Source organism: Leucopleurus acutus, assembly GCF_964270905.1.
Source record: "Leucopleurus acutus genome assembly, chromosome: 13".
NCBI classification, from domain to species: Eukaryota; Metazoa; Chordata; class Mammalia; order Artiodactyla; family Delphinidae; genus Leucopleurus; species Leucopleurus acutus.
The window spans coordinates 38,496,377-38,516,301 of record NC_139155.1 but is presented as its reverse complement, the minus strand read 5'-3'; the positions used below and the strand labels follow the sequence as shown (position 1 = coordinate 38,516,301).

Sequence of the window (19,925 nt, the reverse complement as noted above, 5' to 3'; positions counted from 1 at the left end):
GAACCAGGGCAGAAATCACTGCTCTCCTGTACCTGACACGCACACATGCCCCATACAACATCAGCATACGTGTACATGCATGCAGGAGACTCACAGGACACAGTAATGCCAAACACAAGGAGACGACACGCATCCGCACAGCATGCCTTGAACAGACTCACCGTGTGCTAGCAGCTAGCCACGCCATGGCCGTTCATATCTATCTCCATGGTCCCCAGAGCTGCCCACAGAGCCTCACCCCTCACGGCCCATCAGCACAGTAGGGTCACGTGGGACGGGGCAACACATACACACCACCTCCCAGGGCAGCCCAGAGCATCTCATATCCAACACACCCGGCCCAGGTCCGTGCATGGCAGAGCAGGCCCACCCCATTGTCCCCGGAAAGTCTCAGTTTCCAAATGGTTTGTTCGTCCTTCAGGAGGTGAACATTTAGTGGACTCATTCCCAAACCCTCAGGATTTTATCCTAAAGAAAACCATATGTTTCCCATTCTCTGATGAGCTCCTTGTCATTGCATCATTGCTAACCCTTTGCTCCATGTAGTGTGTGTGTGTGTGTGTGTGTGTGTGTGTGTGTATTTTCTTAATACAGATGGACAGGGCCACTTTTTCTGCCAAGCCTGGGTAAAGTGTGGTCCCATAGACTGACAGGAGCCCTGCAGGCCAGGGGCAGGCCTGGGTGGACAGCAGAGGTTCGATGTGGGAAGACATCCTCCCTCAGCGCTAGGAGCCACAGAGGAGGCAGCCCGAGTGCTGGCCTCCAGGACAGATGGGCTGCAAACCTACACCTGTCGTCTCATCCCTTCCAGTCACTCTTTCCTGGAGGTGCCTCTTCTGGTCACAGGCATGGCTTTACTTGTACTAGACCTGCCCAGGACAGATGTACAGGGCTGGGGGGGTCCATGAAAGGCCCGCCCCAAATTTCTCCAGGACCTTCCTTTGGTCTTGGTCAGTTGAGCAGAAACCTGGCCAGGATCCTGGGGGTGGATGTGGAAGAACAAATGCAGACGGAGCATTCGCAGCAAATGCCTTCTGGAGATTTGTTGATTTCTAACGAGGATTTGGCCTTGACCTTTACGGGGCTCCCGCGCCACACAGGCGCTGGCGAGATGACTTTTGGCCCCTGGCCTAAGGCTGAAAGGTGAGCTGCGGGGGCCACTGGGCTCCCTCCCTGCCTCCAAGCTGGGCCCTTGTCATCCCTTTCTCTAAACCAGCTGGTTTTGCTTCTCCTTCTAAAGAGTGATGGGGCTAAATTGTGCCTGTGGCCTTATGGTTAATTAAGCCTTGTTGAGGTCTGGTGTGTGAGTGTGTGCTTCTGTGTGAGTATATGCATCTATGTCTGTGTGTGTATCTCTATGTGTGCATGTCTGTGTGTGTCTATTGTGTCTATGTGTGACTCGGTATGTTTCTGCATGTCTGTGTCTGTGAAATGTGTTTATGTGTGTGTGCTATATCTATATTTTTGGGAGTGTGTGCTTGTGTACATGGGTATCTGAGTGTCCTTATGTGAGTGTGTTCCTATGTGTGTCTGTGAGTATATATTTCTTTGTGTGTCTATACATGTGTGTGTGTCTGTAACAGAGTGTGTTTATGTGAGTTATCTCTGTGTGTCTGTAATGTGTATATGTACTTGTGTGTGTGTGTGTGTGTGTGTATGTGTGTGTGTGTTTTCAGAACCTCTGTAAAATGTGGCGTGGGATAATTTAAGAAAACGTTAGCTTTTAATGTCACAGGGCTTCAGTATCCCCATCTGTAAAATGACGGCGATGGAAGAGGTGATCTTTTTATTTACTTCCATAAAGGGAGCTGCAGTCATGGAAATGTGGGGGGTTTGAGAATATGACAAATATGGTTGCAAATTCTGGCTCTGCGTCTCCATAGCACGTAAGCTCCATCGAGTTCCTGCTCTTCAAGCTTCTGTTCCTGTGGCATTCAAAGGGGCACAGTGACATCTCTGTCGCAGTTTTGTCACGAGGATTTGATGAGATAAAATAAGCAAGAGTCCTACGTGTACTCCATGTAGTAGGTGCTTTGTCAATATTCCCTCCTGTCCATCCTGATGTCAGCCCAAGCATCCTATTTCTGAGTGAGCAGGACTTTCAGAGCTCTCTGTGTTCTGATGGGGGTGCTGGCACTCAATACTTGACAATGGCCCTGGAGATTTTAACTTTTACACCTCATTTTCCCTCCTTTTAGCTCATTCCATCCTCACCATGACCCTAAGAAGTGGGGTGAGCAGGGGTCACTGCAGTGATTCGAGAGAGGAGAAAGCTGAGACTCTGAGCCAGAGGGCCGGGCAGGGCGAGGACCAGGCGTCCAGCTCCATCCCTCGTGCACCAGCCACCTCTGCAAGCAGGCAGTGTCCAGAGTGCCAAACACTGCCTGCTCCCAGGGGCCCCTCTGAGGATCCAGGCCTCCCTTGCACTGTCAGGCCCAGAGAGAAGGAGCTTTCCCGAGACCCTCTGATGCATGCAGCTCATCTGCTGGACAGATGTGAACAAGCAGACTTTTGCACAGGAATCAGAGGGGAGACTTCGTGAAGGGTGGTCAGCGCCTCCCAGAGCTGGCTCTGATCTGCCTGCAAGGAGCTGATTCCCCCTTCCCTCAAACAGTCGGGGTTGTGGACACCCAAGGTCAGATTCAATAGCCTTGTCACCCACCTTATTTATAGGATTTGACTCTAAGTGATGATTGCTGGTTTCCCCAAATCCAAACCACTGCAGAGCAGAGTGGTGTGGCCCCAGAGAGCAGGGGAGCAGACACCCTGAGTTAATGAACGGGCTCAGCCTCCCAAGAAGATACACTCAGTTTCACCTTTAACTTTGGGCAGGTTGGTGGTGAAACAGACAAACCAATCATACATTCCTTAAATCATCGCTGCCCTTTGGCCAGGGGCTGCCCAGGCCAGGCCCCAGGAATCTGCCTACTTGGCCATCGGCCAGGCCTTTGCCCCCTCTGGTTCACCCAGGCCCCTTCCCTGGCTCGCCGGCATCTGTTCTGAGCCTGAGCCGTTCTGCTGTATCCTGGCAGGATTTGACCAGGTTGTAATTTTCCTTCATGATCCCTTTTCCATTTTTCTTTATAAAAAAGGTATCAACTGTACCTTGTTGCAATAGGGATGAAAGAGGTAATAGACAAGAAAGCCCTTTACAGATTAAAATGCTATGTAAATGGAAGGCATACTATAATACAAATGAAATATATAATTTAACATGTATGATACAGTCTATAAGATACAAGATCTGACTTTAAATGACCAAAACACCTTTGGTATATAGGTTATACAGGTACGGTAAAATATATGACTTAATTTGGTATATAACGTGACTTAGAGTATATACTGTGATCTATCGGATTATGTAATATCTTATGACATATCATATTCTGAGCACAGAGGAAAGTAGAATCAAAATCAGTCGACATTAGGCTATTTTGGCATTCAAAACACGAGCCCCAGATTTGTGATTTTAACAGCTGAAGCTGGGAGGGAGAAAACTAAAAATACGAATGGGGAAGATATCTCCATCGACCGGCAATGTGGCCCACTGGGTGGGGGGGATCCGTGGGAAGGCAGAAACCCCAAGAATAGGTCTGGGAAAGGGGAGCAGTGGGGAGAAAGCCTCTTGGGAGGAGGTGGAGGAGTCACGCTTGGCAGCGACTGTCCCTACTATTTATGAAGCCAGATGAGGAGCTGTAGGGCTTGCGGTGGCCCCCGAGTCTGCTGATTAGCTGGAGATTATATTGATGATGTAATAAAAATTCACTTTGTCTATTAAGTTTCACCAGGACAATCAGGAGAGATGAGATAAAAATCAGAGGAAATGAATAACAGAATGGAGGAGAAAAACCATGAGCCTCCGTCCCTGCCACGGTCCCGGTGTGTCTCCCCTTTTCCTGCCCACCATGGGCCCAGAAGCCCCCAGCCTTGCACCCAGGCAAAGCTGACCTGGCAACGTCCCTGAGCTGGAGCTCGGCTGCTCTCGGGAAGGGACTCGGCGCTTCAGATACGGCACTGGTTTAAGTTTACTGACTGTGTTTAATATTTGATTAGACCTCTGACTTGGCAGCCTCCTGGGTGCGCTGGCCCTGCTGGGAGACAGGCAGGGTCTGAGCCCCTCTGCTGCCTGCTTCATCTGGTCCTGTGGCGTGGGAGGGGGTGGTCCATGTCCTGGCCACACAGCTTTAGGCCAGGCGGGGCCATGCCCAGGGAGCAGCCAGAGGCCTCCCAGCCTCACGGCCTCTCCCTCTGGCTTGGCTTGTGCCAGAAATCCCACCACGAGAGATGTGTCTTTGGGTTATGGCCTGGGCTCTAAAAGGTCCCTGTACGAGGCACATGTCACCGGTGACGGTAACTCATTAGTGTCCATTAGCCGCTAGGGACGCATCTGCCCAGTTTGATTTGTCAGATCAGCAAGGGGCAGGACTTGGAAGGGATAGGAAAGGGAGGTCATTTGGGTTGGGGACCGTTGTGCCCTGAGAGCCCTGGGACTTGGGGTTTGGGGCCTGGGGGCATCGGGGGAGTGTAGAGTTGGTGCGGGGGGGGGCACTGGAGGACCCCAGCTCCGTGACGGGGCCCAGTTCTGCTCCCCCGCTGAGAAATCCCAGGGGTCAGGAAGAATGCTGCAGGGTCAAGCTCTATGGAAGGCCTGAACGAGGGGAGTTTTCCTTCCGCTAAAGAGTCGGCCACAAACACTCCTGTGTTCGGGGCCCTAAAGATCACCTCATCTCTTCCTGCTTCTCTGGGCTGGGTTTCTCTCCCAGAGATGGAGGAAGCACCCCCAATTGCTCCCATGCAGTAAACAGGCTGCCCAGGGAGCCTGACACCCTTGCCCGGGTGTGCTGTCCACACTGGGAGTGGTTCTTCCTGGGAACTGCCAAGGTTCTTCCAGCCACAAGACCAGTGTCACCGCAGGAAATGCTGTCCTGGGCTCTACCCACTGCTTGGCTTCCTGCAGCCACTCCTGAACTGGGGGCCAGCACAGAGGAAGGGCAGAGGGCCAGGGAGAGATTCCCACCTCTAGAAACACCCAGTTTACTGCTCGGGATGTTCAGCTGAGTAAGCTTTGGGGACAGTCTGGATGCCTGACTAGGTGACAGGGAACATGGGCATGGGTTGAAATATTCCACGAGTAATCTCTCAGCCCAAGTGGGCTGCCGTTCGGACAGCTGAAGGACACTGAAGCCCCAAAGAAGGTGAGGCCTGTTCTTGCAGGTCCTATGTGTGTCACCACCTTCCTCAGACATACCTGCAACCCACCCACCTACCCCTGCACCCAACTCTTCTCTCTCAGCTGGGCCGGTGGTAGGTCGAAATTTATTCAAAGTGAGAAATTCCTTTATCCACCAGCCTGAGAACAAGACTTTACTGCAGTGGGACAAAAACGAAACATAATGGAACAAAACGAAACAAAACAAGCAGGCCAGCAGCAAGCTAGCCTCCAGGCTCTGCTCTGCCTTGTTCCCATGTCCCAGCCGGGCTTCTGCCACCCTCTCTACCTGGGAGCCTGGGGCCAAGCCCCTTGGGCCGGAAGCTGGTACCCCTATCTGATTACTCCTCTTTGGGGGGGGTCCCTCATTCCCCACACAGGACATTAGCATTGGGTAGTCTTATATTTGTGGGTTTGCTGCTTCCTAGCACACCCAGATCTTCTCGGTGGTGATGGTGGGTTCCCGCCTTCCGAGGAGAGGACTTGACCCTCAGGGCACCTGAGTCGCACATGAATCTGCCTCCTTGAGGGAGGCGTGTTTCTGCCCCCACCCCACCCTGGTCTTCCCTGAGTGTCTCCCCCATCAGATTGGAATGCTGCACTTGCTCTCTGCTTTGCAGAAGGCTGCCCTGCCCCACGGGGGTAGGCATGGCACCCTGCTCTCCGCATGGGGCTGGTATGCCCTAGATGCAGACTGCAGCTGGGTCGATGACTCCCCTGCTGTTGCCCCAGCCAGATTCTCCTGCCTCTGCCAGCCTTGGGGGACCCTCTCCTCCCGGCTCTGTGGCCTCTGTTGTGGACCAGCCTGGCTCAGCTGACATAAGTCAGAACATTCAGGGTTAATGTTTTGCTGAGAAACTTGAGAAACTCGGGAGAAACAAACCAAGGCTTTGGAGACAGTGTGAGTCGCAGATGGGGGTCTCACACAGAAGGGAGCAGGAACCTGGCGCCCCCGGCTGCAGCTCTGCGGCCACCGCCTGGGCCTCTGCTCCTGTCCTCCCGTCCAGCTGCCTGCCACTGTGACCTGGCCTGTGGAGTGGCTGCTCGCTGCTGCCTTCGGGCGCGCTTTCCCAGCCGAGACACCGCCCGGTTATCTGCATTCCTCTCCTCTCTCTGGGGACCTGCTGGCTGCCTCGTCCCTTCCAGCCCCAGGCCTCACCCTTTACTTCTCATTCCAGTGGATTTTCAAACCTGCCCAACACAATAACAACAGAATTGACTCTAAAATAAATCTAATAATCTACTTATTGAAATAAGATGAGAGCAAAGCGGAGGTCTCAGTTTTTAAGAAAAAGAGTTAAAAATTGCAAGAGAAAATGAAGCCTGGAAATAAGCCAGTGGTGGCTCTCCCGCCCTGTGCCTCTCACTCCGATGGCCCACGGAACTTTGGTGCCCTGGAGCTGCTGCCCTGGGGTCTCAGCTGGACCTGGGTGGCAGGTGTGCCAAATGATCACTAACTAATCAATCCTGTGCCCAGGCCCGGGTGGTCAGGCACAGGGTTGAGTGTGCGTGTGTGCCTTCTGGGGGCATTTGGAGAGTCCTTTGCAAAAGCTGAGGGATATAACAGTTTGGAGTTGGACCCATGTCAGACCCCTAAGTATAGAAAAGATTCTGGTGCCGCAACACAGGGAATGAAGAATAAAATCCGTACTAAACCGTACACGAATTATTCATTTTTGAAATGAAACCAAACGCACCTGCATACTGAACTACAATACTTTCTGGATCTTCTGATCCTCCTCTCTTGTTTCATCTTGGCGCCGTTTTGCTGGTGCCCCAGGCTTGGGCTCAGGGTCCCATGCAGCCGACTCCTACACGGGGCTCCCATGCGTAAGAGGAGTGCCCCCCTTGTCCTGTAAGGGTAAGGAGTGGTGTGCGGGAGAGGTTTGGACACCGAGCCAGGACTGCGGCGGGAGCGGCGTCTCGGCTTCAGGGGCCCTGCTTGAGAGTAGGAAGTTCTCGCTCTCACGGTCAGAGGGCAGGCAACTGCTGGAGGAGAGGGGAGCCCCTCCACATGCACAGTTTGGGGACCCCTCCCTAAGGTAGGGAAAGGGTCTACAGGAGGCTCCTAGCCTCTTGGCTTTGGGCTGTTCTCCTAGAGTTCCTTAGACCCAGGCCTTTGGGGTCGAGGCAGCGGTGTGGCTCTGTGGACCAGGAGGGTACACCCTCCCCAAACACCTCTGTGGCCATGCCTAGTCTGGGCCCCGGTGGTGGGCAAGTCCAGAGATCTGGGAACTGTCCAAGGTAGCCTCAGCTAACAAGGCTGGGCCATTAGCACGGGGGAGGGAACAGAGACTGGCCAAGGCCCTTTGTCCCAAGGGCTGGGTGTAAGTGTCTGGAGGGACTCTGAGTGTGCCAGAGGCCAGGAGGGGGAGGCAGGTGGCCTGTCTGCTGAGTTCCAAGCGCTCCTACCCCAGCCACAGGGACCATCTCCTCTCCTTCCTTTACATCAAAGGCATCTCCCCTGCACCTTAGCAGGTCCTTTCCTATCGTCCATCATCACCCCACCAGGGGACCTGGCCTCTAAGGCAGTCTCCCTTCCAGCTACCTGCACAGGCTCTGGGAACAGAGAAAAGAAATGATCCAAATTGTCGGCTCTGTTCCGTCTCTCTCTGCCAAGCCCTCGGCCACTGGAGTCTCTGCTGTCCACTTCTCCCTCAGAACACCTGATCAGGTGCTGCCCAGCGTGGCCAAGGAGGACCTGGAACAGCCTGAGCTGGGCTCCAGTGCGCAAGGCCATGAGAGGCCAGGGGCGTGCCAGACAATTCCAAGGCCAAGGACACACGGCCTTCCCTTTCCTTCCTGCTCACTGTGCCTGGAGGTGAGACTGAGTGAGCGACGGCCTTCTACAGTCCAGACCATACCAACCTGACCAACAAGGCTGACAAGAAAAGACCCTGGCTCTGCTGGTCTCAAGAACCCAGTCACATGATTGATGGGATTGGGTGCCTTTCTTCCTGGGACCTTTAAGCTGCAAAGGGTGCACACTGACATCCCCCCGAGCCCAATATCCAGCCCTATAACTGGGGATGCCGCTTCAGGCTCACACCACCCCTCAGAGATAGACCTCTTCACACAGCGGGTACAGGGATGCTCTCTGTGCCCCATCCGGTGAGACCAAGCCATGCCAAGTATTGATTTGACAGAAAGATGTGGATATGTTGGGTGGATAATGGTTAGGGGATCCTATTTCTTTCTTTTCCTGTCCAGAGAACACCTCTCCTCTACCTCACCCTGCTGGAAAGCGGAGGCCGGATGAGGGAAAGCGTTCTTTTTGGTGTACCTGCCAGGCGAGAGGCAGCACTCACTGGGAGCGGTATGGCCAGAAGCAGCTATGGGGAGGTCCGCTGAGGGCCACGCTGCAGACTGCACTTTGCTGCTCCCGGCCTCAGTCTCTTTATCTGTGTGGGAGCAGCAATGCATTCGGCTTTCTCCAGGCCAGAGAGGGGAGTTTGACTCAGCTCAGTCTCACAACCTTCTGCACCGAAACTCCCAATCATAGGAATGCTTGACACTCCATAAGGCCGTGTTGTTTTGTACACACTGGGGGTGTGGCCTCTTGCCTATTTGAAGGTTGCCCTGGTAGACACCTCCTTCCTGGGTGCTTTCCAAGGGTTCAAGACCAGGGAGCCTCTGGGAACAAGGTCCCCCTTTCCCACCATGGAAAGAGCTCTCAACATCTTCACCTCTCCGTATATTCTTAGAACCAGTCAATATGATTAATTTTACATGGGCATAATTTCCTGCTCTTGCAGAGGAGTCCTCCTAGACTTGCCCATCAGCAGCGACATGATACAGTTTCTGGTTATATTGGTCAACCAAGATATTGATATTATTAATAATGGATATCTATATGCTGACCTTTGTCCATACAACTGAATCACTCTGGGCTGGCTGTCACATTTCTTTAAGAGCTATTGATAAGCCCATTAATGGAAGGGCATGTATGATCTCAGGTGTGTGATTTCACTCAACATCAAGCGTCTCCTGTGCAGATCTACGTTTGTTGGATGAACTGGTATGGGTACAGTGCCACGTGCAAGAGAGAGACTGCATGCGTGTGCTTGTGTGGGGAGGGTATGTGTGTGAGTGTGTGAATGTGTGTGAGTCTGTCTTGAACACCGGGCCTTTTAGAGCTGATCAAATAGTCAATTAGAGCATTATGGGGAGGTAGCTGTATCAGAGAGTGCTTACAAATACACTGTGATGTAGTGTTTGATCTTTGGATGCCTCTTGTCTCCTAGGACTAGCACAGGAGGCTTGGCTTTATAAGGATATTATTAGGTTGATCCTTGTTCTCTCAATGTACCTGCCAGGCGAGAGGCAGCACTCACTGGGAGCGGTATGTCCAGAAGCAGCTATGGGGAGGTCCGCTGAGGGCCACGCTGCAGACTGCACTTTGCTGCTCCCGGCCTCAGTCTCTTTATCTGTGCGGCGGCAGCAATGCATTCGGCTTTCTCCAGGCCAGAGAGGGGAGTTTGACTCGGCTCAGTCTCACAACCTTCTGCACCGAAACTCCCAATCATAGGAATGCTTGACACTCCATAAGGCCGTGTTGTTTTGTACACACTGGGGGTGTGGCCCGTTGCCTATTTGAAGGTTGCCCTGGTGGAATGCATGCATTGTGTGCTCACGTGTGTGCCCACAGGCACACAGATCTCGTCGCTAGTCTCTGATTGCTGTCATCTCTGTAACTGCTGTCATTCTTACGTGGGTGGACAGCGCCTTCATCGAGTCTGTCTACGGTGATCCGTTCCTGTTTGGACCCGGACACGCTCACTTGCCGGGGGAGCCCCCTCACTCGCCCCTGTAAAGGGAAGCCAGCTAGCTAGAGAGATCTTTTGGATCCTCAGACGTAGTGTGTGAATAAACCAGACATGGATTAATTAGGTGTGACTGCATCATTAAATTAGAATAATGAACAAACAGCCACGTATGGCATTCAAATCTTCCTAGAATGACTCCAAGGGTTGCTTTCAAGTAAGTCACCTGTCAGTTTGTAGGTTTTGGGGACTCTGGAGAGTAAGGTTCCTGTCATATCTGGAGAAGTAGATTCTTTAGGCACCACCTACGCCGGGCGAGGACCATCCTTCAATGCGTACCCGGACTCCGTAACCGAATCCAAACAATGGCTTGGTTCAATATAGCATCATCTATACACGCTTCAGCTCCGAGCATTTCTCAGAGTGAAATACGACAGTAGCACAGGTGCTCAAGAGACAGGAGGGAGAAGTTAAGAGGTGTGGGCAGCGGATGTGAAATGTATCGATCCCATAATATTTATGTGGATGTGCACATACTTGCTTGTGCACGTGCCTACACACACAAACACTCACACACACACACACATACACACGTCTCTTGCATTTCCACGAGCTCTGTTTTTATTCTATTGACACTCCCCATTTCAGCCAGATAGATTTGAAGGTGAACCAAGTCTTAGTCATGTAATTTTAGAAACAGCTGCTGAGAGGAAGCCCCATGCCCTCAGCGGGCAACACCCCTCACCATCCCCATCCTAGGACAGAACGGCTGTGCGGTAAGATCCATTCATCTCTAACAAAGAGGAAGAAGCCACAGCTAAGAGGAAAGAAAATGGGAAGGAAGGTTGCTTGCATCACCGTGAGCAGTAGGATAGCCTAATGCATGGGGGCTTTGTTAGTAAGATCTGCTAAGTATCCAGAAACCTTTGGTCTGGAGCAGCTCTTAACAAAGGTGATTAATTAATTAAAGCAGAGTGTATTGCAATAAAGTAACATCGTGGTCAGTTTTATGCGCTGTCCAGAGCCGGCCTTCAGAAGTCTCCGTCAACTAAACTCTTGTTGGAGGCCAGCTCATTATCAATTTTTTTTTCCTGAGCTTTGATCAATATTTTTGGTGTTCCATCCTCACGGAACCAGAACTATGTCTGTCTCCACGAGGGCACACATTTATTTACACCTTGCAGATGGCCACGTAGGATTTGCTCCTGAGCTGAGCTGCTGGGAATTGCTTCATTTGAGTGTCAGTCAGCTTATGCTGGAGGGGAGATATACAAGGGAGGATAAGGGAAACCAAAGGTGGCGTGAGTGGAAGGGGAGCAGCCCTGTGACTCCTTGGTCCTGAACACATCCCCTTCTGCTCCCGGAGGGACACAGAAAGGAGGGCAATTACCCTGGGGCTGCCCACCTGGCTGCTTTGTTGGTTTCTGTGGGCAGAGATGTATCTTCGGCTTTATACACATCCAGGGGCCACTGGAAACTGGATGAGTGGAGATGGAGGAAGCCCTTAGGGCAAGCACATCCACTCTGGGAATTCCTCTGCCACCGTTTCTACCCCATCATCATCCTCTTGCCCTGGCATCTTTAACCATACCCTCACGTTGCCAAGTGGAACATGTATCTTTCTCTTCAGACCCACTGTGGGTTTTCGAGGGCATCTTAAATAGCAAGGAGAAAAAAGAAAAGAGGGAGTTGGAAGAGCATAAAAGGGCTCCAACTAAGCTGGGGGCTCTGTGCCCCTTCCCTAGGCTATTTGGGCAGAATTAGATGCCTTCTGTGATTCTTGGAGAATACGTGTATATGAGGGGCTGCAGAAAAGTTAAAAGTAGAGGAAGAGGATGTGATTTCCTTGTAGAGAGCCCAAAAGGCGGGCCACCAGGTCCCTGCCACCCCTGTGTGCATTCAGGCTAATGCAGTCCTTTGCTTGCCAGGGCCTAGCTGGACTGACTCGGTCAACTCCCCTGTATGTGTATGTCTCTCTGTGTGTGTGTGTGTGTGTGTGTGTGTGTGTGTGTGTATGTGTGAAAGCACTACAAAAGAAAAGTTGGACAGGGATGCCAAGTGGCAGCAGGTGGAGTAGGGAATGCAGAGAGTGGAGGGAATGATCTCTGCAGAGAGGGGGGCTCTGTGGCTGGCCACTCAGATCTTGGATGGAAGGTCATTTCTAAAATGAGTCAGTAGGTGAGCAGAAGTGGGCAAGCCTTTGAAGAGTGATGTGTGGGGGGAGATGAACCCTCTCCCCAACCTGGACTTCTGAGTGGGGCTATCAGGCAGATGAACAAGAGCACGCCTCCACACTGGAACTTAGATCATTGACAAATCCAAGCCACGAGTTTTGAGGTGGAGCATGTACATAATCACAAGGACAGCGTCATTCTCCTCTGTTCTTCATCAACCATCTCCCTGATCACACACATAGCCTTGCAAGATGAAACTACCCCTAACATCATCTCCACGACACTTGAATTTGTCATGTCTTCCCTGCGCGCACATGTGCGCACACACACACACGCACACACACACACACACACACACGCATGCACTCACACCAACACCCACGCAGGCTGCAGCATCTTCCCTCCCCCAACCCTCCAGTACCCAGAGACACACACAGATTTTCACACCCTCGAGCTCTTCTCTCAGCATGTCACATGGGATTTCCCTTCCAAGTTCAGAAGCTGCTGCAGTTTCAGCCACTGTCAACCAGTGATCCCAGCTTGCGGCTGGCATTTTGGCCTTCCAACTTTCAGTTTTCCTTTTTTCTGCCTACGATGTTGGGCCTCATTCTCTATTGCATCTTCCTCTCCTCTACAGAGTACTCATTCCAAATCTTCTATACTGAGATCCCTCCTGGGTCAGTTTGGACACTGACCACCCTCTGGTGACTTGGAAGGTGTGAGCTGTGCAGTGTTTTTCCTAAATCCATCAGAAGCAAGTGAGACCAGCTCTTTTCTCAACCAAAGAGTGGGTGTTTTGGATATCTCCTCAGGCATCACTCAGAAGCTCCTCTCCCATCCTGGTCTATAAATTATAATAATGAGGATGATGATGATAATAATAATAATGACAGTGATAATGGCCTTTGCTCGAGTCACCGGAGAGTGCTGAGATCACTGGGTATCAGGAAAGCCCCCCAGCAATCAGCTCTTTGAAAGCACTCTGAAAACTTTACAATACGCATGAACTGAGGGGACGTTTGCATATCTATGGCATACGTGTTTGTAATTGTTTTCCTTTGGGTTGTTTTAAAGCTATGACTTCATTCAAGAAATGCTTTTCTTTTTGTTTTATTTTGTTTTTTGTTTGAGAAGTCACAAATGTCAGCCAACTGGAGCAGGTGGAGAGAGTGAAAGTATGCCAAGGGGGTTCTTTCTACCCAATCTAGAATTCCCCATTAAAGCTGAGTGGGGCAGGGTGGGGGAGAAAGAGTGTTAACATCTCCCTGTTGAATTGCAGTAAAATCTAGGCCAGCCCTGGTTCCCATATGTGTGGGATGCGCTTAGTCATGCTTGCACATGGATGCATATACGTGCACATGTGCATATTGATTTATCTCTGTGTGTGGTGTGTGTGTGTGTGTGTATGTGTGTGTCAATTCTCGGGAAGTCTGTTTAAAAGATAAATGAAATCATGCACAACCAGCAAATAACCACCAGCGTCTTAAATAAACTAATCAATTCCCAATAGTTTTTTTCTTTGCTCCTAGATAGGATACTTATCAACGTCTGGAATTTGGAGGGTTTTTTTTTTTTTTTAATGGAGGCAGTTGTTTAGGTTTATTTTAACTTTGCAACAATTACTATTGCTAATTTTCTTTAGTGAAACTTATTTTTAAATGTTTTTCTTCTTATTACAGCTATCTCATTTTCCACATCTCTGTCTCACAAGGCAAATCTTTCTTTTAAAAGCTGTAGGTGTGTGTCCAGCCATTCTGCTAGTGTTTTTCCCTGAACAGAACTGAATTTTTATTTTTCCGAGTAGTTTTTAAAGGTTCATCTTACTTGAGCTGATGCCCATGCTGATACTTCGGCTTCCCTGTCTCTTAGACTCATTTGAAAACAGAAATCAGATAGAACCTCACTAGCTTTAATTCACCTATCTCAGGAAAAAAAAAAAAAAGGCAAAACAACAAAAAAAAACCAATGAGCTCTTTCAGCTAAAGTCAAGTGGCAGAAACTCGATGTTTTGAGAATTGTTACCTCTTACACAAAAATACCAGACATAATTTTATGAAGATGGTCACAAATCACCCGAACATAATCATAACCCTTGCCCTTTCCCCTTCTCCCAGCTGTACCCCAAATCAAGGGGCTTGAGGAATTTACTACTCAGATACCATTGAAATGAGAGGTTGTGCATCTGACGATGAGTATATTTCTAAATGATATACTCTCCAGAGCTCAAAGCACAGAAGGTTCCATTACTCTGTCCCCACCCTCCCTCTGGATGTAGTATGAAATTATGAGGGCCCGACGTCCCTGAAGCTGTGGCTCCTGGGTTGGGAGCCCCCGGGCTGCCACTAGAGTAGATTTTCCTCCATGCAGCAGGGGAAAATCTCAATGCAGAGTGGTTATCCAGGCCACAGATCTGTTCTGACTGGTTAACAAGAGGGACTGTGATGAGGACTTAGCTGTTTAGATTAAAATGCATCGCAGGCTCCGGGAACAAGCACATATCAGTAGTAAAGGCTGTTTAAACCTTTGGGGACAGCCCTATGCTTAGATCACATTAATTCATAAATATTATACTAAATACCACTTAAATTGGACTTAAATGACTTTAAAGATAATGCATTATAATATGGCTATCCAGAGAGCACTAGTCTTTATGTCTCCCAGTAACTCAGTCTTTGCTGCCTCCTATCCTGCTAGATAAGACCAAAGTTATGAATGGATTTTGGCTTGTTCATGTGTGATCCACTAACTGTGTATGTGTGTGTGTGTTAGCAGTCGTGTGTGTGTGTGTGTGTGTGTGTGTGTGTACGTATTTTCAGTCACTGCCTTTGTTTTTCAGGAAATACAAGGAATAAAATAGAAATAAATAAAAAGTGATAGAAGGGAAGAATTAGACTAGTGGATGACCTGTTTCCTTCTCCAAAGGAGAAAAATTCTATAAGAAGGGGCAAAATTCGTCCTCAGTTCACTTCTGCTGATACCCTGGGAGTTTGCCTCTCTCTTCTTTAATCAATAGCCTAATGTCTTTCTCTTTGGAGCCTGGAAAAACAATCTTTCTCGAAGTGCTTCTAATGGGGGAGAAAAGGAGACTCTGAGTTAGCCGGGAGAGTTTGCATTAAACTGGGTTTTCTTCCTTAGGTGTTGTTTCTTCAAATTGTTCTGGGCTTTTTCCTTTCTTTCTCTCTCTGCCTAGCGCCCAGATCTCCCCCTACCCATTTGCCTTCTGTTCTTCAGGGGGTGAATTTACCTTTACGGTAATCACGCTAGTCCACAACTGCTATTTGCTGCCTCCCCAGCCCAACAGCCTTTCTCCGATACGGCCGGGTTTTCTCCACAACACACACCTACTCCCTCCTCCAGACTCCCAATTTGACTGGAGTAATTGCCTTTTAAGGTTCACTCTACGCATGGCAGGTATTCCATTAACCCTTAGAACTGTTTCCTTCTTTAGTTACCAGAAATGGCAGGTGGCCAACAAATGGATACCCACCTGAAATCTCATGTACTTAATTTAATTTTTACTTATTTTTTTCTTCTTTTTTTAACCAGTAGCATATGTATTCCATCCACACTGAAGGCCAGTATCCTGTCATGTCTCTCAATTTTATCCCAGTATGATTCATTAGAAGTTAGAAATTCAAGAAGGGGAAAGAAAAAGCCACAAATATACCCCGAAACCAGGCTTAACAAAGGCACGTTTCTATCCCTAGCCTCATGTTATAATTTAGACTTGGGGGAAATCTAGAAGTCAAATACAACCCTCATTCTTCAAGCCTCATCATGCTTTTGACTAAACAGTAATTAATCACCAATGGCAAGCAAGTAATTTTTTAAGGTGGCCGGAAGCTTATTTTATCAGGATTAGCTAATAAATCAGGCGGTATCACTGAAGGAGGAGTTCAAACTCTTCTAGGAATGAATAAACCAGGCCTCGGAAACTGTCTCATTTATTCAGCTCTCTCAGAGCTTCCAAGCACTGTTAGGGACATTGTGGGCCAACCTTGCCTATAAAAATCTGAGGGATGGAGAGGCAGGAAGTTTCATAGGAAAAAAAAATATGCTCAGGCTCTGAAGGGTGAGCTTTGACAATGAAGCACCCAGCATTCCAGAGCCAACGGGCCTGCCTGCCCCTGACTGAGCCAGTTTAGAGGAGGAATTATTTAGAAAATGAAGTTTTGCTTGTCATAGGAATCCTCGCCAGATATGTGTATGCATATATATGATATGATACATACGATGCGACTATATCTTAACCTTCTCTGCCTCGCTGATGCAGATGATGATAATTCTACATCTTTGCTATAGTAAAAGGGAGCCCCCAAAACATCAGAAACAGAGTGATGATACTAGCAAGCGATCGTGAGAAGAAACCAAGGAATATTGCTTAAGATTATCTTCATTTGGAATAAAGAAGCAAATAAAGTGCTCCAACCCAGATCTCATAGGAAGCTCAGTTCTTCACAACTGTCTTTTTGCCTCTAGTGGATACTGATTTTTTTAAACTTTAAAATCTCAAATCCCCACAAGAACCTATCATTAAGATGGGCAAAGTATTTCTCTACCTCTGCTTCTTAATTTTCATTATTACTATTTTAAAATCTGGGGACATATTAAAATGACAAAGGTTTAATACAAACCTTGATTAGCTTCTAGGGAGCTTGATTGGAAAGGGAAAAACTACAGAGATATGGTTGACTTGAGAAGGAGGGTGAAAAAGGGGGAAACTGATATTATTTCGAAGACTGCCTCCCCATTCCACCTTTCCAGTTTCTCTTCTGAACAGACATTTTCTCCATATTGAATAAAGGTTGGTTTCTCTCTCCATTACAGCCCCCACCCTCACCCCACCCCAGCAAACCCAGTATATTTCCATTCTGCTATGTTTTTGTGCTACTCAACATGCCATTAACTTTAAGATTTACTCCTCAGCAGGCAAGCTGGAAGATGCTAAAGCCAATAAAAACTGCTCTCTGGGACTCCAACTATGAAGAGTTCGGAGCTCTGCTTAGTATTCGGATGAAGGGAGGGCTGAAGAAGGAGGGAGGCTGTGATAGTGAAAACCACTGCTGCTTAGAGAACCAGACAGCTCCGCGCTCTGCACCTAATGTGCCGGAGGATCAGCTCTGTTCATAGCCCATTTGTGGCCAAGGATGAGGCTGCCCTCTGTGTGTGGGTAGGTGTGCATGTGCGTGTGTGTGTTTTCATCTTTTAAACCACCAGCTCTAACACAGCATCTTCAGCAGCTCTCCACACTACTGTTTATTAAAAACGGAACGTCCATACACATCCCTTACAACTTCCTTAGCCCAATGCTCCTTCTCTGCCTGACGATCAATCTCTCTCAGAAAGCATTTAACTTGCCTACACAGCTCCAGCCCCGATTAATTCCCGCTGCACATCCTATACATTACTGTTAGGGAGCAAGCACTGGGCTAATTTCATCACCCACCAGCCACCCACACACGTTCTACAACTGAACACGTTTGGGGCTCTGCCTTAAAGATAATAAAACAAGGAGAAAACAGGCAGGCTGCAGACAATTCCCATGACCACTTTCCTAAAAAGTTGCTGGGTTTTAATTCTTTGATCATTCTGCTTCCCCCTCCTCCAAGCACTCACTAGTAATGATTGCTTCAAGGGAAAGAAACGATGTACTATAAACCTCTCTGCATGGTGAGTTTGGGATAATTTAGGATACACCCTCCAAAATGCATATCTTTCACACACAGATTTTTTTCTCGAAGCCCTGCTTTCTGGAGGAGGGGATCATCCAGGCTTCCCTGACCCCCCCACTCCACCCAGGGGATGGCTGGTTCTTTGCTAATTCTTACCTTAGGTTTTGTCCCCCTTTCCTTCAAACAACTAACCCCCCCAACCCCTCCTCCGCCACTCGCACCACAACCGGATTATTCAGGCACACAGCTCGACACGGAGAGTTTACTGTTAAATTGATAGCGAAATAAAAAATGTATCTTTGAATCTGTCACCTCTCTTCTTTTTAGACGGCTGCGCTCCTGCTACTCTGGCCCGGAGCGGAGAAGGAGAAAACCACCGCCGCTTAGTATTTCAGCACCACGGCGATGGACAGCACCCTTGGTCCCCGGCCGGCTGAGAGCCCGCCAGTCTGCTCAGCGTCCCGGGCTCGGCCGGTGCAGACGTCCCCATCCCAGTCTTTCAAGTCGCTGTACCCAAAAATCCAAGCCCCGTTTCCCCTCGATCCTCTCTCTCTTTCTCTTCTTCTTCTGCTCCCGCTTCTCTCCCCACGAAACCGCGTCTATCAGCTTTTTGCCCAAAACCCAGCCTTGCCCCGGCGAACAGCTCCCCACGCACCCCAGTCCCGGTCTCTGCTGCCGGAGCGCCTCCCTCCTCGGCGTCCGCCCGAGGCTCCCTCTCGCGCCGTCTCCCGCTCGCTCGTTCGTCGCTGGCCGATCGGCCCGCCCGCCCGCTCTTTCTCCCCGGCAAAGTTGGGAGCGAAAGGTGCACTCACCTTTGTGCATGCCTGTGAACCTGTCCTTCAGAACCGTAAGCTCGTAGATCTTGCCGAACTCCTCGAAGAGGGGCTTGAGGTCCTTCTCATCCAGGTTGCGGGGGATCTGCCCAATGAACAGCTTGATGGCATCGTGGTCCTTCATGGGAATGGTCGACGGGTTCCCCGGGCTGTGGCTTAATCCGTTCATATGCCCGGCGCTGCCCGGGCTGCTGCCGAGCCCGTTGGTACTGAGGCTCGCGTTGTCAGCCTGTCCGTTTGCTAACGTGGCCATCTTTATATACATAGAGAAAATCTTCTTTCCTTTTATTCTTTCTTGCTCGCACTCTCTCGCTCCTCTCCCTCGCAAGCTCGCTCGCGCTCACACACGCACACGCATACACACACTCGGGTTCTCTCCCCCTCGGTTTCTCTACACCTCGCTCTCCTCTCGCTCTCTGCTCTCTCTCTTTCTCCTCTCTTCTCTCGCTCGCTCGCGCTCGCGCTCTCTCTCCTCTCCCCCCTCTCTCTCCCTCCCTCTCTTCTCTCTCTCTCCCTCTCTCCCTCTCTCTCTCTCTCTCTCTTTCGGTCTGATCAGATTTTTTTTTTCTTTTTTTTTCTTTTTTTTTTTTTTTTTTACATTGAACAGACAGGATCTCTGTCCTTTGCGTTTAAACAGGCTGGACCGGTTCAAGTTCCCAGTCAGACCAGGGGTGGGGGCGGCGAGTGTGCGCGCGCGGAAGAGGGGGGCGCTGGGCCGGGAGGGCGAGATTAAGGCGGGGGGGCTCAGCGCGGCGGCGGGCGGCGGCCTGGAGCAGGGTGGCGTGGGGCGGCGCCGGCCCCGCCGCGCCTCCCCTGTCGGCGGCCCCGGCGAGCAGCGGTGGTACAGTCCGAGACGGCCCCCGGCTATAAATAGCGCCAGGCGCATGGCTCTTCGGGAGGCGCTGAGATTCCGGGCCAGGCGGCCGCGGGGAGCGGGTGCCAGTTAGGAACGGGGCTGCTGGCTTCCTCTTTGCCTTTCGGGGGTTCTTTTTGTAATAGCAGCAGGTGCAACTTTTTGTTTTTTTAAAAAAACATTGATTTTCATTTTCGTGTGGGTATGTAGGGGGGCGTTATCCCCTGAGCTGCGCTCTATTAGAGCGCCAGGCGGGCGAAGCAAAGGCAGGGACGGCGGGCGGGGCGGCGGCGAAGGTGGAATGGGCGCTTTTTTTCTCCCATCTGGTTCCCTTTATTTAGACTTGAAAAAGCGAGCCGGCTTGGAGGAAGTCCGCCCAGCGATCCGAGTGCGCATTGATCAGTGTCGAGAGAAAAAAATG

At 50.1% G+C, this 19,925-nt stretch overlaps 1 protein-coding gene across 26 annotated transcripts in view; it reads right to left on the bottom strand.

The window, feature by feature from the left end:
• CELF4 (CUGBP Elav-like family member 4) overlaps positions 1-18,916 on the bottom strand; it is a gene marked incomplete at its 5' end in the record, with an annotated part of 298,894 nt that extends 279,978 nt beyond the window's left edge. For all 26 annotated transcript variants that reach the window (XM_082852748.1, XM_082852742.1, XM_082852749.1 and 23 more), the window contains one exon: positions 18,631-18,916. In XM_082852748.1, coding sequence (XP_082708874.1) covers positions 18,631-18,916 — 286 coding nt within the window. The remainder of the gene's footprint in view (positions 1-18,630) is intronic.
• Positions 18,917-19,925: the final 1,009 nt, after the last annotated feature.